This window comes from Eretmochelys imbricata, chromosome 2, assembly GCF_965152235.1.
Source record: "Eretmochelys imbricata isolate rEreImb1 chromosome 2, rEreImb1.hap1, whole genome shotgun sequence".
NCBI classification, from domain to species: Eukaryota; Metazoa; Chordata; order Testudines; family Cheloniidae; genus Eretmochelys; species Eretmochelys imbricata.
In genome coordinates this window covers 29,715,362-29,741,888 of record NC_135573.1, presented here as the reverse complement: position 1 = coordinate 29,741,888, position 26,527 = coordinate 29,715,362, and the positions used below count along the sequence as shown (strand labels likewise).

Below are 26,527 nucleotides of genomic sequence, written 5' to 3'. Positions count from 1 at the left end.
AAACACAGTAGAGTTTTCATTAAAGTTAAAAAGAGGCTACTACCAATACACGATGGCAGAGGATAGTCCCATGCCCTTCTTTCCCCTGTCATACACTTTAGAAGGCTACTTCCATGGAGTGTGTAACCTGGATTGCATCCATAAATGATAGTACTGCCAGCAAAATGGCCTTGGTCATTGATCTTGTATCCAAATTGTGGCACACCAGGATCCTCACAGTGTGAAAGCTCAAAACCTGTAATGAGAGTAAAGAGTGGAATAACAGAATTAAAACGATAACACACATTTGTGAAATTAAACACTTTTTGTCTTCCAGTCTGAACACAGCATATTTTTATTTTTCATTCAGCAACACACTTAAGGTGTTTTTGTTTTTTTTTTTTTAAATGGGACTAAGGTTGATTTTCAAAGGGGAGCCTAGGAAAATACTGTGATTCTCTGAGAGACCAATCCAGAATTCCTCATTCAGATATCGAGTAAAGTTTTCTGGACTGGGCCTCTGTGCGTGTGTGTGTTTTAAAGAACAGAATTTTTTACCAATCACTCAGTGATGACTTCAGGTAAAATTTTTAAAAAGCACCAAAGTGATTTAGGTGCTTAAGTCCCAATTTCAAATGATACTAGGGCACATAGGAGCCTCAGATTATGTTTACACTGCAATCTGTAGGTGTGGCTGTAGCATACGTAGACTACTTAGATCAAAACTATTTTAAGAAACAATAGCAGGAATAGCATCCCCGATACTATCACGGCAAACCTTGTGGCTGAACTATGTGACTTTGTTCTCACCCACAACTATTTCATAATTGGGGACACTTTATACCTTCAAGTCAGCGGGACTGCTATGGGTACCCGCGTGGCTCCACAGTATGCCAACATTTTTATGGCTGACTTAGAACAACGCTTCATCAGCTCTCGTCCCCTAATGCCTCTACTCTACTTGCGCTACATTGGTGACATCCTCATCATCTGGACCTATGGGAAGGAGGCCCTTGAGGAATTCCACCATGATTTCAACAATTTCCATCCCACCTTCAACCTGGACCAGTCTGGACCACTCCACACAAGAGGTCCACTTCCTAGACACTACAGTGCTAATAAGTCATGGTCAGATAAACACCACCCTATACCGGAACCCTACTGACCACTATACTTACCTACATGCCTCCAGCTTTCATCCAGACCACATCACACAATCCATTGTCTACAGCCAAGCTCTAAGATAAAACTGCATTTGCTCCAATCCCTCAGACAGAAACAAACACCTACATGATTTCTATCAAGCGTTCTTAAGACTACAATACTCACCTGGTGAAGTGAAGAAAGAGATTGACAGAGCCAGAAGGGTACCCAGAAGTCATCTACTACAAGACAGGCTCAACAAAGAAAGTAATAGAACACTACTAGCCATCACTTACAGCCCCCAACTAAAACCTCTCCAGCGCACCATCAAGGATCTACAACCTATCCTGAAGGACGGCCCATCACTCTCACAGACCTTGGGAGACAGGCCACTCCTTGCTTACAGACAGCCCCCCAACCTGAAGCAAATACTCACCAGCAACTACACATCACACAACAAAAACACCAATCCAGGAATCAAACCCTGCAACAAACCCCGGTGCCAACTCTGTCCAAGTATCCATTCCAGGGACACCATCATAGGACCTAACCACATCAGCCACACCATCAGGGGCTCGTTCACTTGCACATCTACCAATATGATATATGCCATCATGTGCTAGTAATGCCCCTCTGCCATGTACATTGGCCAAACCGGACAGTCTCTATTGCAAAAGAATAAATGGACACAAATCTGACATCAGGAATTATAACATTCAAAAACCAGTAGGAGAACATTTCAATCTCTCTGGTCACTCAATAACAGACCTAGAAGTAGCAATTCTTCAGCAACAAAAACTTCAAAAATAGACTCCAATGTGAAACTGCAGATCAGGAATTAATTTGCAAACTGGCCACCATCAAATTAGGCATGAATACAGACTCGGAGTGGTTGAGTCATTACAAAACCTTATTCCCCCCATATTAATTTCCCCCTACTGTTACTCACATTCTTGTCAACTGTTTGAAATGGGCCACTCTCATTACCACTTCAAAAGTGGTTTTTCTCCCTTGGTATCCTACTGTTAATTGAACTGTCTTGTTAGACTGACCTCTCACTTGGTAAGGTAACTCCCATCTTTTCACGTGCTATGTATTTATACCTGCTACTGTATTTTCCACTCCATGCATCTGATGAAGTGGGTTCTCGCCCACGAAAGCTTATGCCCAAAAAAATTTGTTAGTCTCTAAAGTGCCACAAGGACTCCTCGTTATAATAGCAGTGAAGTCATGGCAGCACAGGCAGCTACAAGTTGACTGTGTACCCAGGATCCTTGGTGGCCAAGGCTAGGCTTTGCAGCTGCATCCTTGCTGTTATTATTACTGGAGCTAGCTTTGATCTTTAACATGTGCTGCAATCATACCTCCAGCCCGACAGCAGTGTAAACATACGCTAAGTCTAACTGGAAGTCTTTCGACTTGTCTATACCAACAATTAGATCATGGCAAGCCGGGGTGTAAATGTGGACCCTGCTACCATGCACTAAAAGTTCTGTAGTTTGCTTTAACCTACCCCACTTTGAAACAAGAGTAGATTAAAACATGCTATAGTGGTCTATTAGTGAGTGGCAGTAGGGTCCACATGGACACGAAAGCTACTGCATGGTAGATTTACATCCCAGCTTCACTTGAACTAAGTGTTCATGTAAACAAGTCCTCAATGAATGACATTAAACAGGCTTTAAATTCTTCATGCCATTTGATTTTCCTTAAGAAAGGATTATAAACTTTCCTATGTTTAAGGCATAGCCTTCAAAAACTGCATGTTTTTAGTGAATGTGCTGTTCATCTCTTCCTACTGCAGCTGCTATGCCTATGGGTCAGCTAGCCAGTGAAATACAAAACCTTTTGATTATTCTTAAATTGAACTTGAATTTATGTAAAAAAACAAAAACAACAACAAAACTGAAGGCTCTATATATTTGGCTTGCAATTGCTTGTACCCAAGTGTAATGCACATATATGTGGTAAATTAAATTACAATAAACTGTAGCACTATTAGTGAAGAAAAAAGTGCATGGACAATAGTCTGAATTGAAAAGCAGAGTATATTGAGTTTAATTTGCTGAAATTATCAATATTCTGAAAAAGTCAGAGTTTTCCTTGTCTTTTTTTTTTTTATGATGTATTTCAGCTCACAATCCTTTCAGCTGAGAACCATGAAAACTTTTTTTAGTGCTGAGTAATTACATGGCTTGCAATGGCCATATGTATTATAAATACCATTTACTTCTTAACACACAACTCTAAAATTAATTGTCCAATTATCATGATGACACTTTGAGTAGTCCGACAACGAATTTTAGGAGCTCATTAGCATGGTTGTTTGTTGTTGTTTTCTTTTCAAGCTTTGAATTAAAACCCTCTCCTTTACCAAAGCCACATTGTTTGAATATAAACAAGAACTTTCATAATAGTTAAATGCATAAGGGTTTCCATTCTAATCCTGCTTTTAGTAGCTCATGACTCTCAGAACTGGGGGATTGAAAGGTACAGGCTGATCTCAGCCTGAAGATTGATTGTTTGGGAAAGTTTGCTCCAAAACAATTCTGTTACTTTTGAGAATAAGGGGAGTAGGATAGTGAGATTTTTAAAGAAACAAAAAAAAAAAAAAACCCAACAACAAAAACACTTGTCTATTACAAATTACCGGCGGGGTGTAGAAAATTGAAATATGGCCAGAAAAACCCTCTTGTTTAGAAGAAGTTCATGTGAGTGTTCCAGTGAAAAGTGCTTTTGATTTGAACAAGTTAGGAGCATCTGGGAATCTCATTCTATTGGAATACAAGCAAATTTTAATAACAGCACTTAGCTCATAATGTACATAGGTAATAAGGGCATATGGTGCATGTGACCCGGACATTCCTACATATGGCTGAAGAGGAAGCAAAGAAAAGTTTCTTCACTTCCACCATTGCATCCTCAGTCTCACATTGTGGAACTGTGCTGAGTGGTTGACAATTTGCTCAACATTCACACTATCCACACAGTTACTGAGCTATGTTTTATTAATTGTGAAAAATTTTCATTTACTTTACAACAAAACTATTCAGATTTGGACTGAGCTATCTATTGACATGGAAACAGAAACATATCTTGGTAGGTTAAATGATGTGTCTTCTCTACTTGAGTTTCAGCCAGAATGTCACTGAAAATACGGAGACAGGGACCTTCATGCCATAACTTGTGAGTTGGATCATTGTTCTGTCTGAATGCTGAAGGCCAGGAGGGAAGTACTGAGTCCCACTGTTGGCGAAGATTTTAACTTGTTACCCTGTGGGTCTGGGGAATAGGCATGTGAGGTCCACGTTAAAGAATCTAACTCTTGATGTTGGCAATGTAGCTAACTATTTACTTGTGTCCCATCACCCATTTTCAGGGAAAGTCTCTGAGAAGACTGTGATTAGAACTGGTGGATAATGAATATTTTGGTTCACTGGCAGTTCTGAAAAAAAAAATTTAAAAAATTAAAAATTAAACGGTTTTGCTGTGGATCAAATCAAAAACAAATTTTCAACTAATCAAAAAGTCAAAAAACATTCTTCAGGCATTTTCACAAAAGCAAAGGAGGACTAGATTAATAAAATATTGGGGGGAGGGAGGAGGATGACCACCTCTCTTTTAAGTTTTAGTCCAATGGTTAGGGTACATGCTTGGAATGTGGGAGATCAAGGTTGAATTCCTCTCTTTGGCTGATGAGGAAATAGAACTTGAATTTAAGTATCCCACATTACAGGAAAGTGTTCTAGCCCCTCGGGTAAATTTTTCTCAATCTCGCCTGTTAAAACTGTTTCATTTTCTATAAATAATTAAATAATCCTTGGAGCAGGAACCTGAAGTAGGGTCTGTCACATTGTAAATGAGTATCCTAATCCATCAGGATCTGAAGTCATTCTCACTCTCTTTCCCTGGCCCAATGATTATTCATTATCATTCATAATGGCAATTCATAGCCATTTATGTTATGGTTTGTTTATTTATTTTCAGGGGACTGTGCCCGAAGGAAAATTAGCAAATCAAAACCAACATAATTTGCTTATGTCACAAACTCTGTAAAATATGTTTTAGTTTCACTATGGAAATTCCAGAAAGTCAATTACATGTATAACAATATTGAAATTCCATACCTGATCAGACCAATTGGTTGTCTAATCCATCATCCTGTCTCTGAAAGTGACTAGCACAAAATGTTTCAAGGGCACCGCTCCTTCCCTCATCAACAGACAATTATACAATAACTTATCCATGGGGATGTTTTCTGGTAATTCTAGGTAGTTAGTGATTGGTTAAGTTCTGCAGCTTTCATTAGGTTTTTGTATTTATTTTAAGACTAGCTACTATAATTTCAGATTTTTTTATTCATGTAAATATTTAATCCTTCTCTGAATCCTATTAAGCTCTTTACCTCTATAATATCTTGTGACAGTGAGTTGCACTTTATAATTTCCAGACTAGAATATTTATTAAAAGCAGCAATCCAAAACAAGAAATCACTGGTTTAATGGAAAAGAAACAACACAAGATTGGCCTCAGTTTAGGAAAGTGCCTCTGTTCATGAAGAGTGGATAAGAACATACTTAAATTCCACTGAAATCAATGGATTTGAGTGTATATTTAAAATTAAGCAGGTGCTTAAGTGTTTTCCTGAAGTGAAGCCATTATGAGCAGCAGAGAATAATCCACTTTTCTTGACCCTTTCAGTCAGCAAGTCAACTTAAGATAGTCCTCTGGCAAAAGAAGGCAATTCAGCCATCAACTACAAATAACAAAAATAATAAATCCTCTGAGTAATACAGAAGTTAGACTTCCAATATAATAAATGTTTGATTTGGGCAGAAAGTTGAAAATGGATTATTTTGAGAGAGTGGTGAATTGGTGGCAATATTCTACCAGTTTTTATCATCATTAGAATTTCTGAGTAGGAACAATGACTATTTCAAGCCATGAACAACATAAATCCATTATTCTATGTTTCTACATACTTACTGGTGTAAACAAGCTGAAAACCTTCATCGGTTCCCTCCGTATCTGAGTTAAATTCCAACCACAGATGATTTGAGGTACTACTTAGTGTCAGTCCTCTCAATGAGGCTCCAGTAAATGCACCCAGCAGGTGAGCTGTGTTGTCTTTTCCATCATATATCTGTAAAACAAATGGGACTTGTACAATTTTAAAAAATCGTATTTCAGTTACAACATAATTTCACACATATCTATTAAGTGGAAGGATGCTTATTGTAGCAGGATCTATTGTAAGTCAATTTAGAGAGCTCTTTATGCATATACTGTTTGTTTTTTCCTGAATTATATGATATAAGTGTGGTGATTTTTCAAATGCACAATTTAAAATATGTCAGTTCCTTTTTGCATGACAATTGAAGTGGAAAGGGTTGCCATTTCAGCTAAATGTTTATAAACATCTGTGTTTACTTTGCCATTCCCAATATTATAACGTTTGCCACAACATACCAAGGAATACTTATTTTGTGTATGCACTTCTGCCTCAGTCCTGGAAGTGGTGTAATGTAAAAATGTAATGTCTCCCCAGCCTTGAATGTTAAACAAACTTCTGCAAAATATTACTAAGTAAAGAAAGGTACATGTATATCAATATAATAAAAGGAATGAGAATAAAACAAACAGATAACTGCCTCTTTAAGATGGAAGGACAATGTAATTTATATGTAAATTGGAAATCAACATTTGTATTTATTTTTCTTCAAGAGCTGCTTTTCCCCTATTTAACAATGGACATTGCTATACAAAAAAATAAATAAAATCCCGAACATTTCAAATAATCTATTCTAATAACATTTAGCAGATGTCATTGCAAGTTTTGTTCTTTTTAAACATTAGAGGTTGTTACATTCCATTCAGAGGTGAGAAAGTTAAACTGTAATTTGATTAACTATAGTTGCTATACTTAACACTTAAAATCTTTGACAAATAAGTTTTAATAATGATTACATTTGTACATGACTAAATTCTGACCTTTGTCTTATTCCTGATTTCCTGCACAGTGAAACTCAAAACTTTGCCTGTCAAATAAATAGACAGTCATTTTCAATGCTAAATAAAGTCTATTTTTATCAATGTAGAATTTATTTCATGTTTGCATTTGTAAATATGAATGAATAGCAAAACCAACCCAAACCAAAAACACCATTCTCACTCAGTGTATTAAAAGGGAATTTAAAATGTGAAACAGAACTATTATTAGCTCCTTTTTACATCTGTGTGGAGGATTTACATACATAATTCCCATTTAGCATTAGTCAGAGACTTTTGCAAAAGCCTCTAGTAAAAATGGAATCTGTCTTTCCGATGATCGTCTGAGTGAATGAGGTTTCAGAATGAGATTACAGAATAATACCAGTGTCTTGGCCAACATTCCTTGTCTCAGTCAAAACAAAGAAACAACAACAAAACAAACAAACTCAGACTTTAATGCTAATGGCTCTGTGTGAATTACTGTACAACTATACTATATCCGTTACACAGCCTCTGAACTTCTAGTAGCTAATTCACTGTTTTATCTAGCATTTTGGAATATTCTAAAGTATTAAAGGCATTCTATAAAAAAGAGTCTTCTATTTAGGTGAAGCCATGTATGTGATGGATGAACTAATACAATGGAACGTGTTTGATTTAAGTGTTGGGGGAAATTACGTGAATGTTCATAATATTGGGGCTTTAGTACAAATAGCAACTCAGTTTCCCAAGTCCACCAAGATTTGTTCCTGTAGAACTTCAAAATTCCACTAGAATGGAGCTTAAGAAAAAGTTGTTATTGTGGAGTGTCAACCAGTGCAACCCACAGGGCCATTAAAAAAACCCTATGGTTAATTAGAAGTTTCTGTTAATTGTAAATAAATGCTGCACTGCATGTTAGAAGACTATTTAGGAAAACAATCTCTTGGAGATACTATTCTGTTATTAAATACTAATTACTTGCATCAGTAATTTCAGATCTCTGGAGATCTCCGGAGATCAGATGTCAAAACACTCTTTTTGAAATACAGTAAGTGTAGGTGAGACTATTTGTGCCAAAGTACTTGATGCACCATTTTGTAACAACATTCAAAATCAGGTTCATATATAGCTCCTTATGGAGATGTTACTTCCTTCAAAGGCCTTCTAGAAAATGGCTACAATATATTGAGATTGCAAGACAGCTAACTACCAGATATCCAACTTTATAATTGTCGATATGTTTTCTGTATACACTGCATATGTTTCTCCCGATGAAGCTTCTGTTCTATCTGCTCCTCAATGTAGAAATCTAAATAATATGTCCAGCAGTGCAGTATTTATATTCAAGAGCCACAAAAACAAGAACTCCAGGTATGACACTCTCTATTCTAAATTCCTCAAATGGCTCATCATCCACTATCATCTCATATTTAATCTTACTATGACCCACCTTCAAAGCTCTGCATAACTCTGCCTCTCCCTGCCTATCATACCTTGTTTAATTGTTCATTGCCCTGGCCACACTCTCCACTCAGCAGCATTCCCAGCCTTTGCCACCAGTGTATCAGCTTATTGTGGGATCACTTTCATGACCTCTTCCACATGCCTGTCATAGTATAACCTGTGACAGGGTCAGGCCAGATGGCTACAGAAGAGTTATATTAGCCCCAGGTTAAGTAGGTCCCTTTCCCCAGGGAAGGTAACAGGGAAGGTTCCAAAACAATCAGGAACTTTCTGGAAACAATTAAGGCAGACAGGCTGATTAGAAAACCTGCAGCCAAACAAGAAGCTGCTAGAATCAATGAAGGCAGGCTAATCAGGGCACCTGGGTTTAAAAAGGAGCTCACTTTAGTTTGTGGTGCATGCGAGGAGCTGGGAGTAAGAGGCACAAGAAGATGGGAGTGAGAGGATATGCTGCTGGAAGACTGAGAAGTACAAGAATTATCAGACAACAGGAGGAAGGTCCTGTGGTGAGAATAAAGAAGGTGTTTGGAGGAGGCCCTGGGGAAGTAGCCCAGGGAGTTGTAGCTGTCACACAGCTGTTACAGGAGCCACTGTAGACAGCTGCAGTCCACAGGGCCCTGGGCTGGAACGTGGAGTAGAGGACGGGGCCAGGTTCCCCCCATCCCTCCAACCTCCCAACTCCCTACTTGATACTGGAGGAGTTGAACTGGACTGTGGGTTCCACCAGAGGGGAAAGTCTCTGGCCTGTTCCCCAATCCACTAGGTGGATCAGCAGAGACTGCAGGGATTGTTCTTCTTCCTTTCCCCATGCTGGCCAGTGATGAGGCTAACTGCGTGAATGGCAGATTGGAGCCACGAAAGTGGCCAAACTGAGGGCTTCCATGAACCTCTGAGGCGAGAAAATCCGCCAGTAAGCGCAGGACCCACCAAGGCAGAGAAGGAACTTTGTCACAAACCTCACTGTGCTCATCTGAAAAGCCTTTAACCCATCCACAATTATGTCTTTCTTAAAGATCCACTTCATAAAGTTGAAAAGATCACTATTAGATGTTCTCTTTCCCAATTCCTCTATTTGTCTGTCTGCCCTTAGGTTGTGAATTTTTCAGAGCACAGACTGGTCCTTTTGCATCACATAGTAAGCCATAAACAAACAAACAGCAGTGCACCATTCTCAGTTTCACATCTGGCATCATGTCTGACGGGCAACAATGGGCCACAAAATAGATTACAATTTCTAGCTGTCACACCTTATGGAACCTGGAGAAGCTGCGCTTGCTAGTACACAGCAAATATAATAATGTGTAATCTGGTACGTGGACAAACAGTTCCTTCATCTCTGTTAATTTAAACTAACAACATACAGAAAAAGACTTGGAAAAAAATCAAACAAACAAAAAACAAAAGAGGTTCAAAAGAACACTTTGTTATGATTCCAAGCTGTACTGTATGTAATCAACATTGTCCATTTATGCTCTATAAAATAAAGATTTTTTTTCACATTGGGCATGAAATAATGTTATCTACTTTTCAAAGGGAAGGGCAATAAGTAAAGAAATTGTGTAGAAGACATCTGACCAGTATAAAAAGATGGGGGAGAGGGAAGAGCTTTCTTCAACAAAAAGGTGTTGAAGAAAGTCTCACAGACACACACACACACAAAATAAAATCCTAAAATTCCTGTATTAGACATGACAAGGAGAACTACCAACAAAGAAGTCATCTCTTATTATTAGAATCTAAGTTTAAGAAGAACTAGGAATATTTGATAGTTGAAAATAGCAAATAAAATGGTGACATAATTCAAATATTGACATTGATTACATATAATGAAAACATACCTTTGGCCTTGAGTACAAAGGGCTTATAATATACTGCATAAATAGCAAAGATGGTAAATTATTTACATAGAGTACACAGTAAAAGAACAAAGAGTTGGATATATTGAACAACAAATAAATTATGTACAAATAGTCTTAGCTATTAATGCGTTATGGAAAGCTTTGCTGAAACTACAATTCCCCAATTAATCTCTCTCTGTTCCAATACAAAAACGGTAAATAAACATTAGATTTTAGATTGTAAGTTTTTCAGGGCAGGAGCCATCTCTTTTTATATGTTTTCACAGTCTCTAGCAGTTAATAAGCATTTTCCTCAATTATAATAATTAATAATAATCAGTTACCATCCTCATCCAAATATATAGAAAATCAAGTCTCTGATTATTAGTATGCCAGCCATAGTCAAACAGGTTTGAATTATTACATGAGAATTTGCTCTTGAATAGAGCTCCATGGATTCTGCAAAAAGTACTGATAAAGATTCATTTGAATAAAATCCAGAAAATTTCTGTGATGGCATTCACAACCCCTTTTATCCATTTCATGTGAATAATATTTTGTCTATCATCCCATCCCCCAGAACATCTCAGAAAGTGAAAATCTTGCAAATATTTCATCCAAAGATGTTAGTGTGAAAGTTCTCACTATCACATTAAAAACTCTGCTTGTCCTCCTCATTCAATGAACAGAAACAATATTGTGTGACTTAGCTGACCAGCCACTAATGAAGAATAAATACCCAAAGATGTACTCTGTGTTTGGTAGAGCAACTGACCTATAGGCCAAAATATGCTTGCATTAAGTGTTCAAACATTTTCAAATGATGAACCCACAAAGCAGACAAGCTGTTCACATTGAAGACATGATGGTGATCTTGAAGGAGAGGGAAGAATGTGTCTGGTGATAAAACTGTCTTGCTGAACCTCCTGGGATATCACTAATCTGTTGTGCGGCAACACAGGAGCCCAGATAAAGTGCTGGCTACAGTGAGAGATGAGGACCTCAACAACACACTACTGGAAGAGAATAAGCACTCAGGGAAACTGCCCTAAGACCTATACTGCATTACAAAATGTAAAATTTCTGAGTAGGAGGGAAAGTCATCTCCCAGGGAAAAGATGCTTTGCCAAAGGCTCTCTCACAGAGAACAGAAGCAGCAGCAGCTGTGTGTGTGTGTGTGTGTGTGTGTGTATGTGTAGCTTGTACCTACCGAATCTTGGAATCAACTTAGTTCATGGGTCCTGCAGCAATCTGGGAAGAGCCAGGGTGCAAAATTACCCTGTCCACACCCTTTCTGTGTCAATACATGCCATTCCTGTTCGTGCCAACCCTGAGATGACCCCAATTTGTCCCCTGACATGGGGGATTCTATCCGGGGAGTTTGCATTCAGCTCTGCACATGCCTGAAGGTCTTGCTGTGCCAGGAATATTCCATGCAGGCATAGGCACAAACTAAAAAAATTGTGGGTGCTTTGCATCCCCCAGCAGCCAGCTCCCTCAGCCCCAGCACCTCTCGTTGATGGCTCTGATGATCTGCTCTTCCCGCTCCCTCCCCGTGCCTCTCGCCCTCTGTGATCAGCTGTTCCACGGCATGCAGGAGGCACTGGGGGCGGGGAAGGGGAAGAGTGAGGACGGGGCATGCTCAGGGGAGGGGGCAGAACTGGGCGGGAAGATGAGGGGTGGAGTGGGAGTGGGAAGAGGCAGGGTGTGTGCTTGGGAGAAGGGTGGAGTGAGGGCGGGGCATGGGGCTGAGCAGGGATTGACCACCGCTGGGGAAAGGAAAAGCCGGTGCTTGTGAATGCAGGGGCCTCAGATGTCCTTGGTGGCCACTTTGGACAGAGTAAATATAAAGAAATAAAGAAATTACAATGTGTTAAGAAACACTGAGCCTTAGAATAAAAACATCATTGTTTCTAGACTCTCAGAAACTATGGTGATGAGGGGCATAGAGGTACGTAGACAGATGGATAATACACATGGTAAGCAATAAACAATTCTCAGGGTAAAAATTTTAGATTCAAATAAAAATAAAACTAATGATTATTAACTGAATAGGGTAACACTAAAGTATATGCAGTAAAGACAGAGTGGATGCCTAGCTTAACTTTATTTACAAGTCCTTGAAAATTGAATTGAGATTAGTAATCAGGCTAGGCCAGAAGCACAGCAGCAGAATAAATGACTTTTGAAATGGAATTGAAAGCAGACCTGAAATGAAGAAAACCATTCTAGGAGAATTAGTGGTTCCCTATACAGCCATTTAAATCACATCTGACTTAAAGATAAAACAACTTGTATTTGATGGCCCTTCCTCTGATCCTGCCAAGCTACTTAAAATTGATATATCTTAAAGATCCTGGCTTTATTTTATTTTTAAACATTTAAAAAAATCTGTGCTTAGTTAAATATATGCTGAAGACACAGTAGTGTTTCAAAGATAAATCTGGAAAAAAGTATTGGAGTAACTTTTTAGTGTTCAACCCTAGTGAAATGCATGATGGATTCAGGGTGTACAGTATAACCAAAGCATAATTTTGTTGATAAGTAAGTATGTGGCATGTGTGACCAATAACTAACATAAAGGTTATTAATAAATTACAAAGATTGGTCCCAGTAGTTTCCCAAAATCTCCCACAAGTCCATTTCATGAGATAAATATTCTATGCTTTTAATTTTTCCCCAGAAAATATACTGTGTTGCAAATTTAATCAGTCTTCTTACTATATTAACCCTTTCCCACTGCTTAGTTTGACAGCTGAGCTCTCTCCAAAGCTGACACTAACGGAGAAATCACTGCCTAGGAAGGAGTACTGCAGAAAAGGGTCTGGTGGTTATAGTGGATCACAAAGTAAATATGAATCAATATTGTAATGCCGTTGCAAAAAAAACCAACAACCCCAAACCAAACAAACAACCCTCCACCCACCCAGCCCCCAACATCATTTTGAGATGTATTAGCAGGAATGTTTTAAGAAAGACATGAGAAGTAGTTCTCCTACTCTACTTAGAACTGGTAAAGCCTTAACTGGAGTACTGTGTCCAGACCACACTTCAGGAAAGATGTAGACAACTTGGAGAAAATACAAAGGAGAGCAACATATATGATTAAAGATCTAGAAAACATGACCTGCAAGGAAAGGTTTAAAAAAATGGCTTTGTTTAGTCTGGAGAAGAGAAGCCTGAGGGCGGAGATGAGAAGAGTCTTCAAATACATAAAAGTTTGTCATAAAGAGGAGTGTGATAAATTGTTTTTCTTATCCACTGAGGGCAGGACAAGAAGCAATGGGGTTACATTGCAAAAAAGGGAGATTTAGGTTAGACAATAGGAAAAAATTCCTAACTGTCAGAATAGTTTGGCACTGGGGTAAACTGACCAGACAGGTTGTGGAATATCCATCCATGGAGGTTTTTAAGAACAGGTTAGACAAAAACCTGTAAGGGATGGTCTAGATAACACTTAATCCTGCCTCAGTGCAGGAGACTGAACTAAGTGACCTACTGAGGTTCCTTCCAGTCCTACATTTCTACAATTTCTATGATTCTATAAAACTGCTTTATGGATCTTTAGCAGGTTTGTTGTAAAATAACCTTACTCTATGCCATGTCTACGATGGAAAATAATTTCAAGGTGTGCTGAATTTCCTGGAATTCTCTGTCTGATTCACTGTATAAAAGAGCAGAGGGGAAATGGCCCCTGGGGCACTGGAGGAGAAATGAGGAAAATATCATGCATTTAAATATAAAACAAAAACCACAACAAAACAACTTTTCCTCAGGCTGAGAGAATTGAATATCAATCTAATGTACATTTCAACTGAGAACACTGGTGAATCCCCTAGTCTAATACACTGGCATATAAACCCAAATTCAATGTGTTTGTATCACTCTCCTTTTCAGTCTTTTCTCCTTTCTTATATTTTATCCAGGTTACATGACCTAATAGAATTACATCCCTGGACGGATAAGAAGAAAAGAGCATTAGTCATTCACTCGGTTACTACCACAGGCCCAGTGATCATTTTCCACATATTTATCTTGCAAAGAGAATGGCAACAGCCTAATATCAGTTCCCTCATGAGATCTGTACCAGAAATCATGACTAAGGGTGAAACTCTGGCTGCACTAAACTCAATGGGAGTTTTGCCAATGACGTCAGGGGAACCAGTATTTCACCCAGAGTCCAATGCTGAAGTTAACAGGGGTACTCATGAGTTAGGGGTGTCAAGATCGGCCCACTAGTTTGGTTTTAATATAGAAATGACCCTTTTCTTGATACCCCAATGTCCAAATAAGAATTTGTGCAGGCTATGCACTAAATGCATAGCAGGAACAAGGGTTCTGAAAACATGATTTGGACTCAAAATGATATATTTCCCTTTACATCCTTCAAATTCAAGGAGATGACTCTTGATTTGCTATTGCGAATTATCCATGTGGCATCTCACTGAAGACAAGGGTCTACCTGTGTGAATCATTTTGAAAGATTGATCTTCTTAATGGCACCCATATGTCTTACACAAATGTAAATAAAATTGTGTAAATGGTTCCCCTATCAAAATGAATTAAATATTGGGAAAAGGGTTTTTTTTTAAAAAATATATATTACGTTTTACGGATTTTTTAAATTACATAAATACTGTATGGAAAATATACTATTTTCATTGATAGATTGACCCAAATTCCACTTATTGAATGTCACTGACCCACATGATGCTTCTGAGTGCTAGCATTTATATTTGGATACCAGATTAAATTGGCTATTCATTCCAGGAGGCTCAATTATTAACAGTTCTTAGAGCTACAAATTAATATAATTTAAGTTGTTATTTGATTTCAGTTCTGAAGATTTTACCAAAGGAAGATTTTTTTTTTTAAATAAGTGTGCCCTCTTTTAACCAGCCTACTTTTGGGAATTTGCCATCCCAAACAGAGATGACATATAGATATGGAGATCTACACTCTTCAAAAGAGGCGGAACAACACAATATTGACAGCTAAAACTGAATCTAGCGTTGCCTTGTCAAACATATAATTTATTCTGTACATCAAACAGAGATGTGCATTTGAGGACAGAATAAGGCTCATACGTGTTTTTGTGCATGTACTAGCTCTTCCCCACCAAAATATATAATCTGCTTCTATGTTTTAGTGGTCACGGTACACAAATGAATTATGACCTTGGGGGTAGAAAATTCCTTAGAAACCAAAATTTGGATTTCCATGCAAATGTTCCTTGTTTAGAGAGAGAGAGAGAGAGAGAGTGCTCTAAAAACTTATTCACAGGGCACATTAACATCTTAGGTCTTGTCTACACTATGAAGTTAAGTCAACATAAGGCAGTTTACGTCGACCAAATTATGGAGGTGTACACACTACAATGCTCCTCCCACCACTGTAACTCACCTCCTATGCAGACCTAATAAAACCACCTTGACAAGAGGCACAGAGCTTAGGGGAACACAGTTAGAAAGACACAGTATCAGTGGAGACACTGTGTTGCTTGCATTAACCTAAGTGGCCTCCAGAAGGTGTCCCAGAATGCCCACCATTACCACTCTACTCACCATTTTGAACTCTGCTGCTCTGCAGCCAGGTATATAAGTATTCACCCCTCCCCTTTTGAAGTCCCAGGAAGTTTTGAAATTGCTCTTCCTGTTTGCTCGATATGAAGAGTTAACATAGCAGACCATGCCATCTCGACACAGAAAACACTCTTCTGCTTGGAGTACACCAGTGGTGGTGGATCTCCTGGGTCTGTGGTAAGAGGAGGCTGTGCAGTCACAGCTCCACTCCAGATGCAAGAACTTTGATATGCATGGCCAGATCGCTTGGCGGAGAAGGGCTATGACAGGGATATGCAGCAGTGCCATATAAAAATTAAGGAAATGAGGTGGGCATACCAGAAGGCAAGAGAGGCAAATAGTCACTCTTGTGCAGAGCTGCAGACATGCTGCTTCTACAAGGAGCTCCATCCTCAGCAGCAACCCCACCTCCACCGCTAAGAGCCCGTAGATACTTCGGGGGGCTGGAGTTACCAGCTACCGGAGTGAACTCCGAGGACAATATATTGAATGAAAGAGTGGAGGTGGAGGAGAATGGGGGACATGTTACAGGGAGATCTGGTAGCATGGGCAAGTAAGGATATCTTTTTGACTTCAGAACAGTCTAGTGTCCCCCAGCAGTGTAGCTGTGCTGAGTTTGATGCAGGGGAGGGAACCTCTGGTAAGTACTCAGTTTGCTTCAATACTGCAGGGACACACACTACTTTTTTTCATCAGGCTAGAAGAGGTACTGAAATAACCTATACAAGTACATTTGCTATCTGCTTTCTCATTCCTCTGTACAACTAGGCAGCGGGAGCCTCTGGAAAAGTTTGTTTATGCACACCTGGATGTCCCGTGAATCCTTCATAGAGATCTCTAGGAAACTTTTCTTTCTGCAGTCCTCTGCCAAAGGTTTCTTATTAGGGATGCCTTGTTTCTTCCCCACGGTAGGACATTGCCATGCCACTTCACAATTACTTCAGCAGCACCATTGCAGCAAACAGGCTAGCAGTATATGGACCCAATGCAGCCACACACATGCAGGAGGTGCTCCCTTGCAGCCTTGGTTACCCTCAGGAGTGAGATATCAGCTACAATCACCGCCACCTGTGGCAAACGGCGCCAATATTCACGACAATAGACCTAGGTGCTTGTTCTGATAACCATGTGCACAACACCCCCATTTGTCCCAACTCACCCCTCTCCTGCAGGCTGTACTCACCATGGCTGGGGCTGCCACCATGCTGAATGACTCCTAAGGGAAAGTGAGAAAGTTGTGCTTGTAACTTGTTTGGATCAAGGGGTATAAGTACAGTGACAATAAGACCTCTGTCCACTGTTTCTTTACCAGTACAGATGTGGCCTTGAGGGTCCCCTCACGCACACTGGCAGAGCGGCTTGGGCAAATAAGGAGAAGAAAGAAGAGGGCTAAGGAAGACATGTTCCTGGAGGTGCTGCAATCCTCTGATGCTTCAGATTGTAAGCAGAGAGGCAATCAATGAGAAAATGTGGAGGGATACTGTGGAAAGAAAACAGGTCCAGGAAGAGATGATAATGCCGCTCAGGGAGCAAACAAACATGCTGTGCTCTCTGACTGAACTTCAGGCTGAATACATCTGTGCTGTGAATACATCTCCCTGCAGAATTGCATCCCAGGACCTCCCTAAATTCCCCCCACACATTCCATTTATCTTCCATTGCCACAATAGTACCCCAGGCACGCCACTCCACAGGATATCACGCACAATGACAGCTTAACATATAGCCAGCTGTGAGATCCTGGTTGGCCTACGTGCCTGTGAATTCACTGTCCCTTCCCCTTTAAAGATATTTTTTTTCCTGTGTGTAAGAAGTTTACCTCAAAATGACATAGGTATGTTTGCATGGGTGTAGAATAAAAATCAACTTATGGAAAGTGAATGAACCTTTATTATTCTCCAACACATGGTGACTGCTGCTAACATTCAGAGACAGTAGCAACAGGTGCATTTGCATTGTTATAATAGTACACACACAGCAATTATAACAATGTTCATACCACAGTGCAAAAAAATAATGCCAGGCTCAACACATTACAGCAATACACATTACTGTCGTTCATTGTTAAAATGCTCCTTCAAAGCCTCCATGATCCACATATCTCTCCATTTAGCCTCTCCGATAGTCCTGGTATCTGGCTGCTCAAAGTCAGCAGACAGCTGTTCAACTTCCATGTGCCACCCATGGGGAAACTTCTCCTTTATCAGAAGGGTAGCCGTGTCAGTCTGGATCTGTAAAAACGGCAAAGAGTCCTGTGGCACCTTATAGACTAACAGATGTATTGGAGCATAAGCTTTCGTGTGTGAATACCCACTTCGTCAGATGTATTCACCCATGAAAGCTTATGCTCCAATACGTCTGTTAGTCTATAAGGTGCCACAGGACTGTTTGCCACTTTCTCCTCCTTTGCTACACAGATATTATGAAGTGCACAGCAGACTGCTATGACTATGGGGATATTGCCCTCACTGAGATCTAACCTGAGGAGACAGCACCAGTGACCCTTTAAGCGACCAAAGGCTCAAGAGTCATTCCATACCTGCTGAGCCTGTTGCTTAAGTGCTCCTTGCTGCTGTTAAGCTGGCCAGTGTATGGCTTCATGGGCCATGGTGCAAGGGGTAGGATGGATCTCCCAGGATCACTATTGGCATTTCCACATCCCCACTTGTAATCCTCTGGTCTGTAAAGAAGAGTCCCTGCTTGCAGCTTTCTGTACAGGCCTGTATTCCTAAAAATGCATGTGTCATGCACCTTCCCTGTCCAGCCTGTGATGATATCAGTGAAACAATCTCAGTGATCCACCAGCACTTACAATGTCATAGAAAAGTAGCCCTTTCTGTTGATGTACTCCATCTCAATGTGGTCTAGGGCACACAATAGGGATATGTGCGCCATCTATTGCCTCATCACAGTTAGGAAATCCCATCGCTATTTCAAGCACATTACCCGCAGTCACAGTCCTTCACAGCAGGAGGCAATTAACAATCATGCACACTTGCATCACAGCAACCCCATGTGGATTTCTGACTCCAGACTGATTCAGAAATGATCAGTAGTAGTCTGGCATTGCCAGCTTCCACACAGCAATCGCCACTCACTTCTCTGCCATGAGGGCAGCTCTCATTTTGGTGTCCTTGTGCCTCAGAGTAGGGGCAGAGTAGGCTCCGTACACAGTACCAGGAAGGGGCTTTGCGCATTCAAAAGTTCTGCAGCCACTGTTCATCATCCCATACCTGCATAACAATGTGATCCCACCACTCAGTGCTTATTTCTCATGCCCAGAACTGACGGTCCACAATGTGCAGCTGCTCCATGAACACCAAAAACAATCTTGAATTGTGTCTTTCCATGGCACACAGCAAGGCAGACACCAAAGCATCATCATCAGACTTGCAGCTCAGAAAATGCTGCAGGATCAGGTGAGTTGTATTCATAATGCTCAGAACAATACTGGAGAGCAGTCCAGGATTCATGCTTTCTGATGGAGATGACAAACGCACAGGTTACAGGGGCTGTTGAAAAGTGGTGAGAAATGTACTAGGAAGCCCATGGAATGATGGGTTGGTGAAAACTGCATCATGGGATGCTGCAACTGCCCCCATGAGTCATTGCACATCCTTCCCAAAACACTCTGCAGCAGATGATGGTGATTTGCACATTGGGATAACTACCCATGATGCACTGCTCACTGTGTCAGTGCAAGAGCTGCTACTGTGGATGCGCTACACCAACACAAGGAGTGTAGTGTGGACATGCAACAGTGGTTTAATTATAGCGGTAGCTGTACGTCAACCTAACTTAAGTTGACTTAACTTTGCATTGTAGACGTGGCCTTAGAGCTGGATCCTGAACAGTGTGAATGAGTGCCAAGTAAAAGTGATGAGTAGGGCAGGGAGTTCAGGGGAATTTGATCACGGATAGCTGTTCAACTCAGACACCAACCTCTCTCCCCCCACCCCCACCAACTTCAAGAGTGAGACCTCTTTAGGATAATAAGAATCATGTTTACAGCCATGTTTTCTCAGACATTACAGTCTCCACAAGACATGCCTCCTTTTTACTCTGCACATTTGCAAGTAAAGAACAGACAAACTGGAGTAGTTAACTTGCCACTCAATGCATAAGTCTACACCTATTGCTTAAACTCATTCATGCCCATGCCCTTTGCTGATCCTGGAGCACACCACACTTGCGCAGTTCTGATGTGATAGAAATGTTCAAAACTGTGAAGCAGCAGTGTTACACACAGGGTCATAAGTTGTTAACCTATTGACTCAGTCTTCATTCAGTTGTTCCTCCAAATTTTCACATTGTGGACCACTTCTTCTACCAGAGATACTTTCATATACACATCCCCTCCCAATCACTCAATACCACATGCTCCCTGCAACATCTGCAGTCACTGGACACACTCAAAAATTGACAATATTAAGACAACAAGCTCATATATGCACTGGGCTCACTCATTTTGTACCTAAACTACTAATTACCTTTTGCAGGGTCTGCAGCCCCCTGTAGGTCTGATCTCTTCAGGTCACTCTGAGGTTTGTTTTCACTAGAGCTGGTCAGAAAAAAACTCAGATGGAACCATTTGCTATCAGAAAATGCAGCTGTCAAAATCAAAACACTATGCAAGTGTGCTGAATTCACTAAAATTTTGTTTCAGAGGAAAAAAGGTGGATTTTATTTTTTGCAAACTCAAAATGCTCCATGAAACAGAATATGCGATCGTTTGCACTTGCTGCACCTTGCACTTTCAGTTTTAGTTCCATCTGTGAATCTGCTTTCAGTTGAAATTATACATGACAAAGAGCCATTGTCCTAGTTAATTACAGGGGCATGGTTATGTTGAATGTTACATTATTAATTATTAACTTTTTATTTGTATTGAAATAAACTAAAAATGAAAAGCCCTTGTTTCAGAACAGAACTTTTAATATAATTACACGTTTTTCAAATTACAGGAGCAAAGGCAACTATGTTCAGCTTATCAATACTTTCCTGTTGAAATGTGAATGCATTACTTAATGCCATAAAGCCTCTTGAGTTTAAAAGGAAAGGAGTAAGGGGAAACTGTATGAGTCATAACTTGGTAACTGAATGTGTCTGTTTTTCTGTGTCTTCCACCCCAATAGTTTACTCTCACATTTAGAATTCTGCAATCACTATGGTGCACAAACTCAGTCCTCACTGCAGTTCTAAAGAAGGGAACATCTGTTTGATAGTCACTAAAGACTGATATTAAACTGAATGGCATACAGTAACTATGGACATCTACTCTCATCCATATGCCACCATGGAACTTCCTTTAGCATTAAATCAAGACAGCACCAATAACAGAATATACTTGTATGAATCAATGCTGAGGAAGTTATGTATTTATTACATTTCTAACAAAAAACCCCACACAATACCATTAGTCAGAACTGCTATATCAAACATAGCAAAGAGAGAGAAAATTACATACTAAAAGAAACAAATGGAAAGCAAGCTATATGTTCTGAAATCCACACTCTGCACCCTGATTAGACCAATTCAGAAACAATAGGTGTCAGCTCCTCCCTTCTCAACCTGGCATCAGAAGTAGTAATGATTTATTAGTGTCAAACAGACTGCTCCTTTACACTGTGGTGTCTCTGCTCCATTTTTTTCTCTGCTTCACAGGAAAGGGTTTCAACACTGGGTGTTCTTGCTCGGATTTATTTTTCTTTGCAGCTTGAAAACTCTGAAAAACTAAAACTAAATGCCTGGAACACAGGCTTCCCTTTCAACCTACTCTTGTAGGGTTGTTTTGAACTAGTTGTATCAAAGCAGCCTCTAATCCTAAGAAGGACACAGCCAAGTGCTTGGATTCATCAAGGGCCTCCTTATCTGGTCATGAAAAAATCGGCCTGGCATGCTAGACTGATTTCCAAGGCTGAAAAACAGACTGAACACATTTGTCACTTCAGAAAGCACTCAGAATCAGGAATAGGGATCACAGACCCCAGGAGGAAAGAGACAGAAGTTGAGGAGAGATTACAATTCCTAAAGACTGTTTCTTAGGGCTTGTCTACACTAGGAAATTAACCAGAACAGCTATTAAAAAATAGGTATTATGGAATAACTCCCAATGTGGCCAATTTTAAAGTGCTACTGCACTTTAAATTCATACCCTACCTTAATCCAAAATAACTTTTAAATGTAGAAAAGCCACTACTTAGACGCTGCCACCATTTTCCTTTTCCACTGAGGACAATGAAAGTCCAATCTACACTGAATTCTGGTGGTCACTTTAAAGTTGGCTGTTTTTGGAACTCAGCTTATCTGCACTTGAATTTTATTTCAGATTTAAGTATGGTGTGAATGTAAAAGGCAATAGCTATTTTGAAATAAGAGTGTCCACAAGGGAAGCTATTCTGGTTAATTTTCCCATTTACACAAGCCTTTGGATTCAGCTGTGCTCAGTCTCTATATCAGTAGTCATAGTAGGGTTTTTGTTTTTAACTTTGACACAAAAGCAGCCACAGAAGACACATTAGAGCAATGGACGAGTGGGAAAAGCATTACCATACTATTTTACCCACTATTTATTATTAATATAGCCAACTCATTGACTTTACTTGTGGTTCTCTACAAAAAATTTTCAAGAGATGAAATAACTGAACTCAGCCAAATTTATTAACTAAAGACAAAACAGTACAATACAAAAACCAATTCTTACCTCAAAGCATGTTCACTTTAATCTGAAGATGTGCTTCAAAGACACACCCCTAAATCCACTCATGTTTATATCACGTTTGTTTACAAGTTAAAAACACTTATTTTGTCACCTAAAATCCAACCCACTAATTTCTCAACTTGTTTTTCTGTTCTTTTCCTTATCTCTGTTTGAATACCACATTCCAAACCAGCTGGACATAGAGGTACATCCCAACCTCTGATAGAACACACCATTCATGTATCTTGACTTTGACAGGCTTCCTGTTTTCTAATGTCAAAATTGATTTCAGCCTGAAAAGTGTTGTGGGATGCTTGACATGGGTGAACAGAATTGTAGGAAGAGCATAATATATTCACTTAACATAACTGCCCAACACACACACACACAGAGGATATTATATTAATACCATTCACATAATATCTATTAATGTAGCGTGTACTATGCCTAACATATACGTATTGGCTAATATCACTCAATCCAGTCTTACTGTAGAGGATGGCAATATCTCCTTATTTGTGGTGTCACTGAGACCAGAACTGAAGAGAGCAGCAAAACATTTAAGGAAGAAGACAAAGTAAATATTGATGAATTCCCTATGTTCCAAGTTTCTCATACCAGTTAATGTGGCTAAAAGTGTGAACTTCCTGAAAAATTATTCATTTAGAGAAACATTTTCTAAGGTATCTCTCTTCCAGGGAATCCACTGATATGACAGACAGATTTCTCCCCAACCCGCCACCAACCCCCCCAAAAAGCTGTTTAACTGTTCAATGTGGGTGAGGTAATATATCTTTTATAGGACTATTTTCTGTTGGTGAAGGAGATAAGTATTCCAGTTTACACAGATCTCTTCTTCAGGTTTAGGAAAGGTTGTCAGAGGGTCAGGGCTAAATACCAGCTGGAACAGATTGTTTAGTATAAGCAGTTAACATACTGTAAGAGACCATTAAAGTTGAAGTGGTCAGTTAACACCCCTGTAGTCAGAGTCTATTCGCTCATTTTAACACAACACAGAGCTCTCCTGGAGTGAACTGTAATGTTACAAGAATCTAACTCACAACAGAGAAATACTTCCCATTATCTTCAGGCTTGTCTACACATACCGTGCTGTATCATGTGCTACTGTGGTGCTTAGTGAAGATGCTACCTATGCTGACAGAAGAGCTTCTCCCATTAGCGTAGGCACTCCCAACTCCCTCAGTGAGGGTTCAGGTCTGCATAACTGCGTCACTCGGGGATGTGGATTTTCCACACCCCTGAGCAACATAGTTATACTGACATAAGTCTGTAGTGGAGACCACGCCTACAAAAAATGTTACCTTGTTGTGTCCTAGTCACAAGGACTCTCAAAGAAGAAATCTCACAAGACTTAACACCTGGCACAGGAATTGTTTGGGGATAGCCAGAAATAGCCACCCTCTAGTGTAAGCTATTTATTATCAGCTCTTTTTGCACTCAGTATTCTGATCTACAGGCAGCAGTCAAAGAGGCTCTCTCAACACCCTCAGAAGACAACTTGAGAACACAGCTTTTTGAAATATTCTCTTCACTAACACAAAGGTGGTTTTTTGTGTTTGTTTTTACAGCAAAATAAATAAGGCACTATAATTATCTCTCTGTAAAATCCTACATGGATTGTAAAAAACCTTTGTAGTAGTCAACATCAGCACTATACCCCCTCTCTCTTGTTGACCTCACTAACTTAATTGCTAAATAAAACTACTGTACCTTGGGTCCATATTTTTTTAGTTTTTTTTACAGTGGGATAGCTAACACACATTAGTTATCCTTTGATAACACACACTCTTTTTTGTTAGTGAAGGCATCAGAGTGCCTTCTTCACAAATGTCAGAAAGGATACAGCCTAGAATTAGATTATTTTAGTTGTTTTGAACTGTCTACCATGTATGGCACATGTTGGCTTTTTCTTAATGCTAACCACTATGCTTGCGATGCACATCCAATTCTGGTCTGTCAAGTCACTATCTCCACACCTAAATCCACCCACAAAACTCAATACTTACATAAGGCTCACAGGAAGCAATTCACAGGAATTGGTCAGAGGAAGTAAACCAAACCAAACCAAACCAAAGCTTTAATCTGAACCATTAAGGTTTCCTCATGTCTTAGACGATTAATGATCTTGGTGTTGTAACTCATGCTACTCCTTACCCCAATCCATGCATATTGTTGGTCTTCTCACTCATCGTTTCCAGTTAAATCCCTGGAAGTTAATCAGAGTTTTGCTACTGACTTTCATCAAGTCATGGACTCTGCCCTTCATGTCTTCAGTTAAACTGTATAAACTTTGGGACTGGGACTATTTCTTTAATTTATTTAATTTAAAAAAAAAATTACTCCTGAATGAGTACATCCACATGGATGTTAAATGTCCTCTAATTTATGTGCATTAACTTCACACCTTTAGTTGATTTGTGTTAATTTTCATGAGTATCCTCATGCTGACAGATCTTCAGGTGCTTTTGAAAATCCCACCAATTATGTGACGTTGTTGTAAGAAAGCAATAATGAAGTCAAATAAATAATATAAACTGAGTTCATCTAATGTAAAAAAAACCCTATTGATGATGGATTTTCAAGCTCCTGGTGAAGTAACAGAATTGCTATAGTAAGAGACCCAAATGTTCTTCATATAAGAGGAAGTATGCATGTATGAACCATCAAATTCTTGGTTTGATTAGTCAATTTTGAGATGACAAGGTTGTCCTTTTTTGGATATTGCTTTTCCAGGAATCACTTGGTAATTTGTTTATGTATGACAATGACTTATGCTTAGGACTCCACCTTCAACAAAGTTGAACCAGACTGAAAGTATGTAAAATCAATAAGGTTTTGAGAGGATTATTTAATGAGCCGGGGAAAACCTAACAGGCATCATGGAACACACAGGTCAGACAAAAACACCTATGCATTTTTATCACAGTTCAGTCATTTTATTCCTAAGATCCTTCAGACCTCTTGGATGTATATTACCTGGGTGTGGTCAGTCATTGCTTTTTAAATGTATCAGTTTGCTCCAGAACCTCTTCTTATGAAACCTTAAGCTCTAAGAACACCTCATCTTTTTTCTAGAAAATAGTAGGTAAGTATTTTCTTTTAGGAAATAAGAGAACTCTACTTTAACAAGAGAAACCTAGAATTAACAGCTACTGCCTAACATCAGATTGCTTCTTCCCCCACATCATCTCAGAGATTTGAAATGCAGTCCTTCGGTGGGCTTGGGGATTTGGGGAGAAATTATAATTCCACTCCGAGTCCCCACCCCCCAATCCATCCCTTCCCCCAAGGCCCCACCCTTGCCCAACCTCCACCCCCGCCCCTCCCCCAAGCATGCCTTGCCCTTGCTCTGCCTCTTCCCACCCCCGTTCCACCCCCTCCCTGCACCTCCCATTCACCCCAAACAGCTGATCGACAGGGCCCACCGAGTACTTAATTGGAGGGGCCCACCAAACAGCTGATTGGTGGATGGCTGGTGGGTGCTGAGCACCCACTAGTTTTTGTACGTGGCTGTTCCAGCCCTGGAGCACCCACAGAGTTGGTGCCTACGCCACTGGGTATCATCCTTCCTCAAGATCCCTCTGTTATGTTGTAACTCTGCCCTGCCCCCAATTCAGGTAAGCACCTAAACTTTTATCATAATTGATGATGGTGCTGTGGTTGTCTGTCAAATAGTTTAGGAGGAATTATAGCTTATTACTGTAATTCAAAGGTGGTGACTTGATATGCAAGAATCCATTTACCAGCTGACACTTTTATTTATTTATTATTCATCCCCATTTAAGTCAGAGAAAAATTCTGTGAGTGATACTTATAGCTATTCTTCA

General features: G+C 39.8%; 1 protein-coding gene across 3 annotated transcripts in view; it reads right to left on the bottom strand.

The window, feature by feature from the left end:
* Positions 1 to 26,527, bottom strand: part of CSMD3 (CUB and Sushi multiple domains 3) — a 1,168,908-nt gene that overhangs the window by 369,068 nt on the left and 773,313 nt on the right. For all 3 annotated transcript variants that reach the window (XM_077808852.1, XM_077808853.1, XM_077808854.1), the window contains 2 exons: positions 6,109 to 6,265; positions 44 to 235 (listed from right to left, as the gene is read on the bottom strand). In XM_077808852.1, coding sequence (XP_077664978.1) covers positions 44 to 235; positions 6,109 to 6,265 — 349 coding nt within the window. The remainder of the gene's footprint in view (positions 1 to 43; positions 236 to 6,108; positions 6,266 to 26,527) is intronic.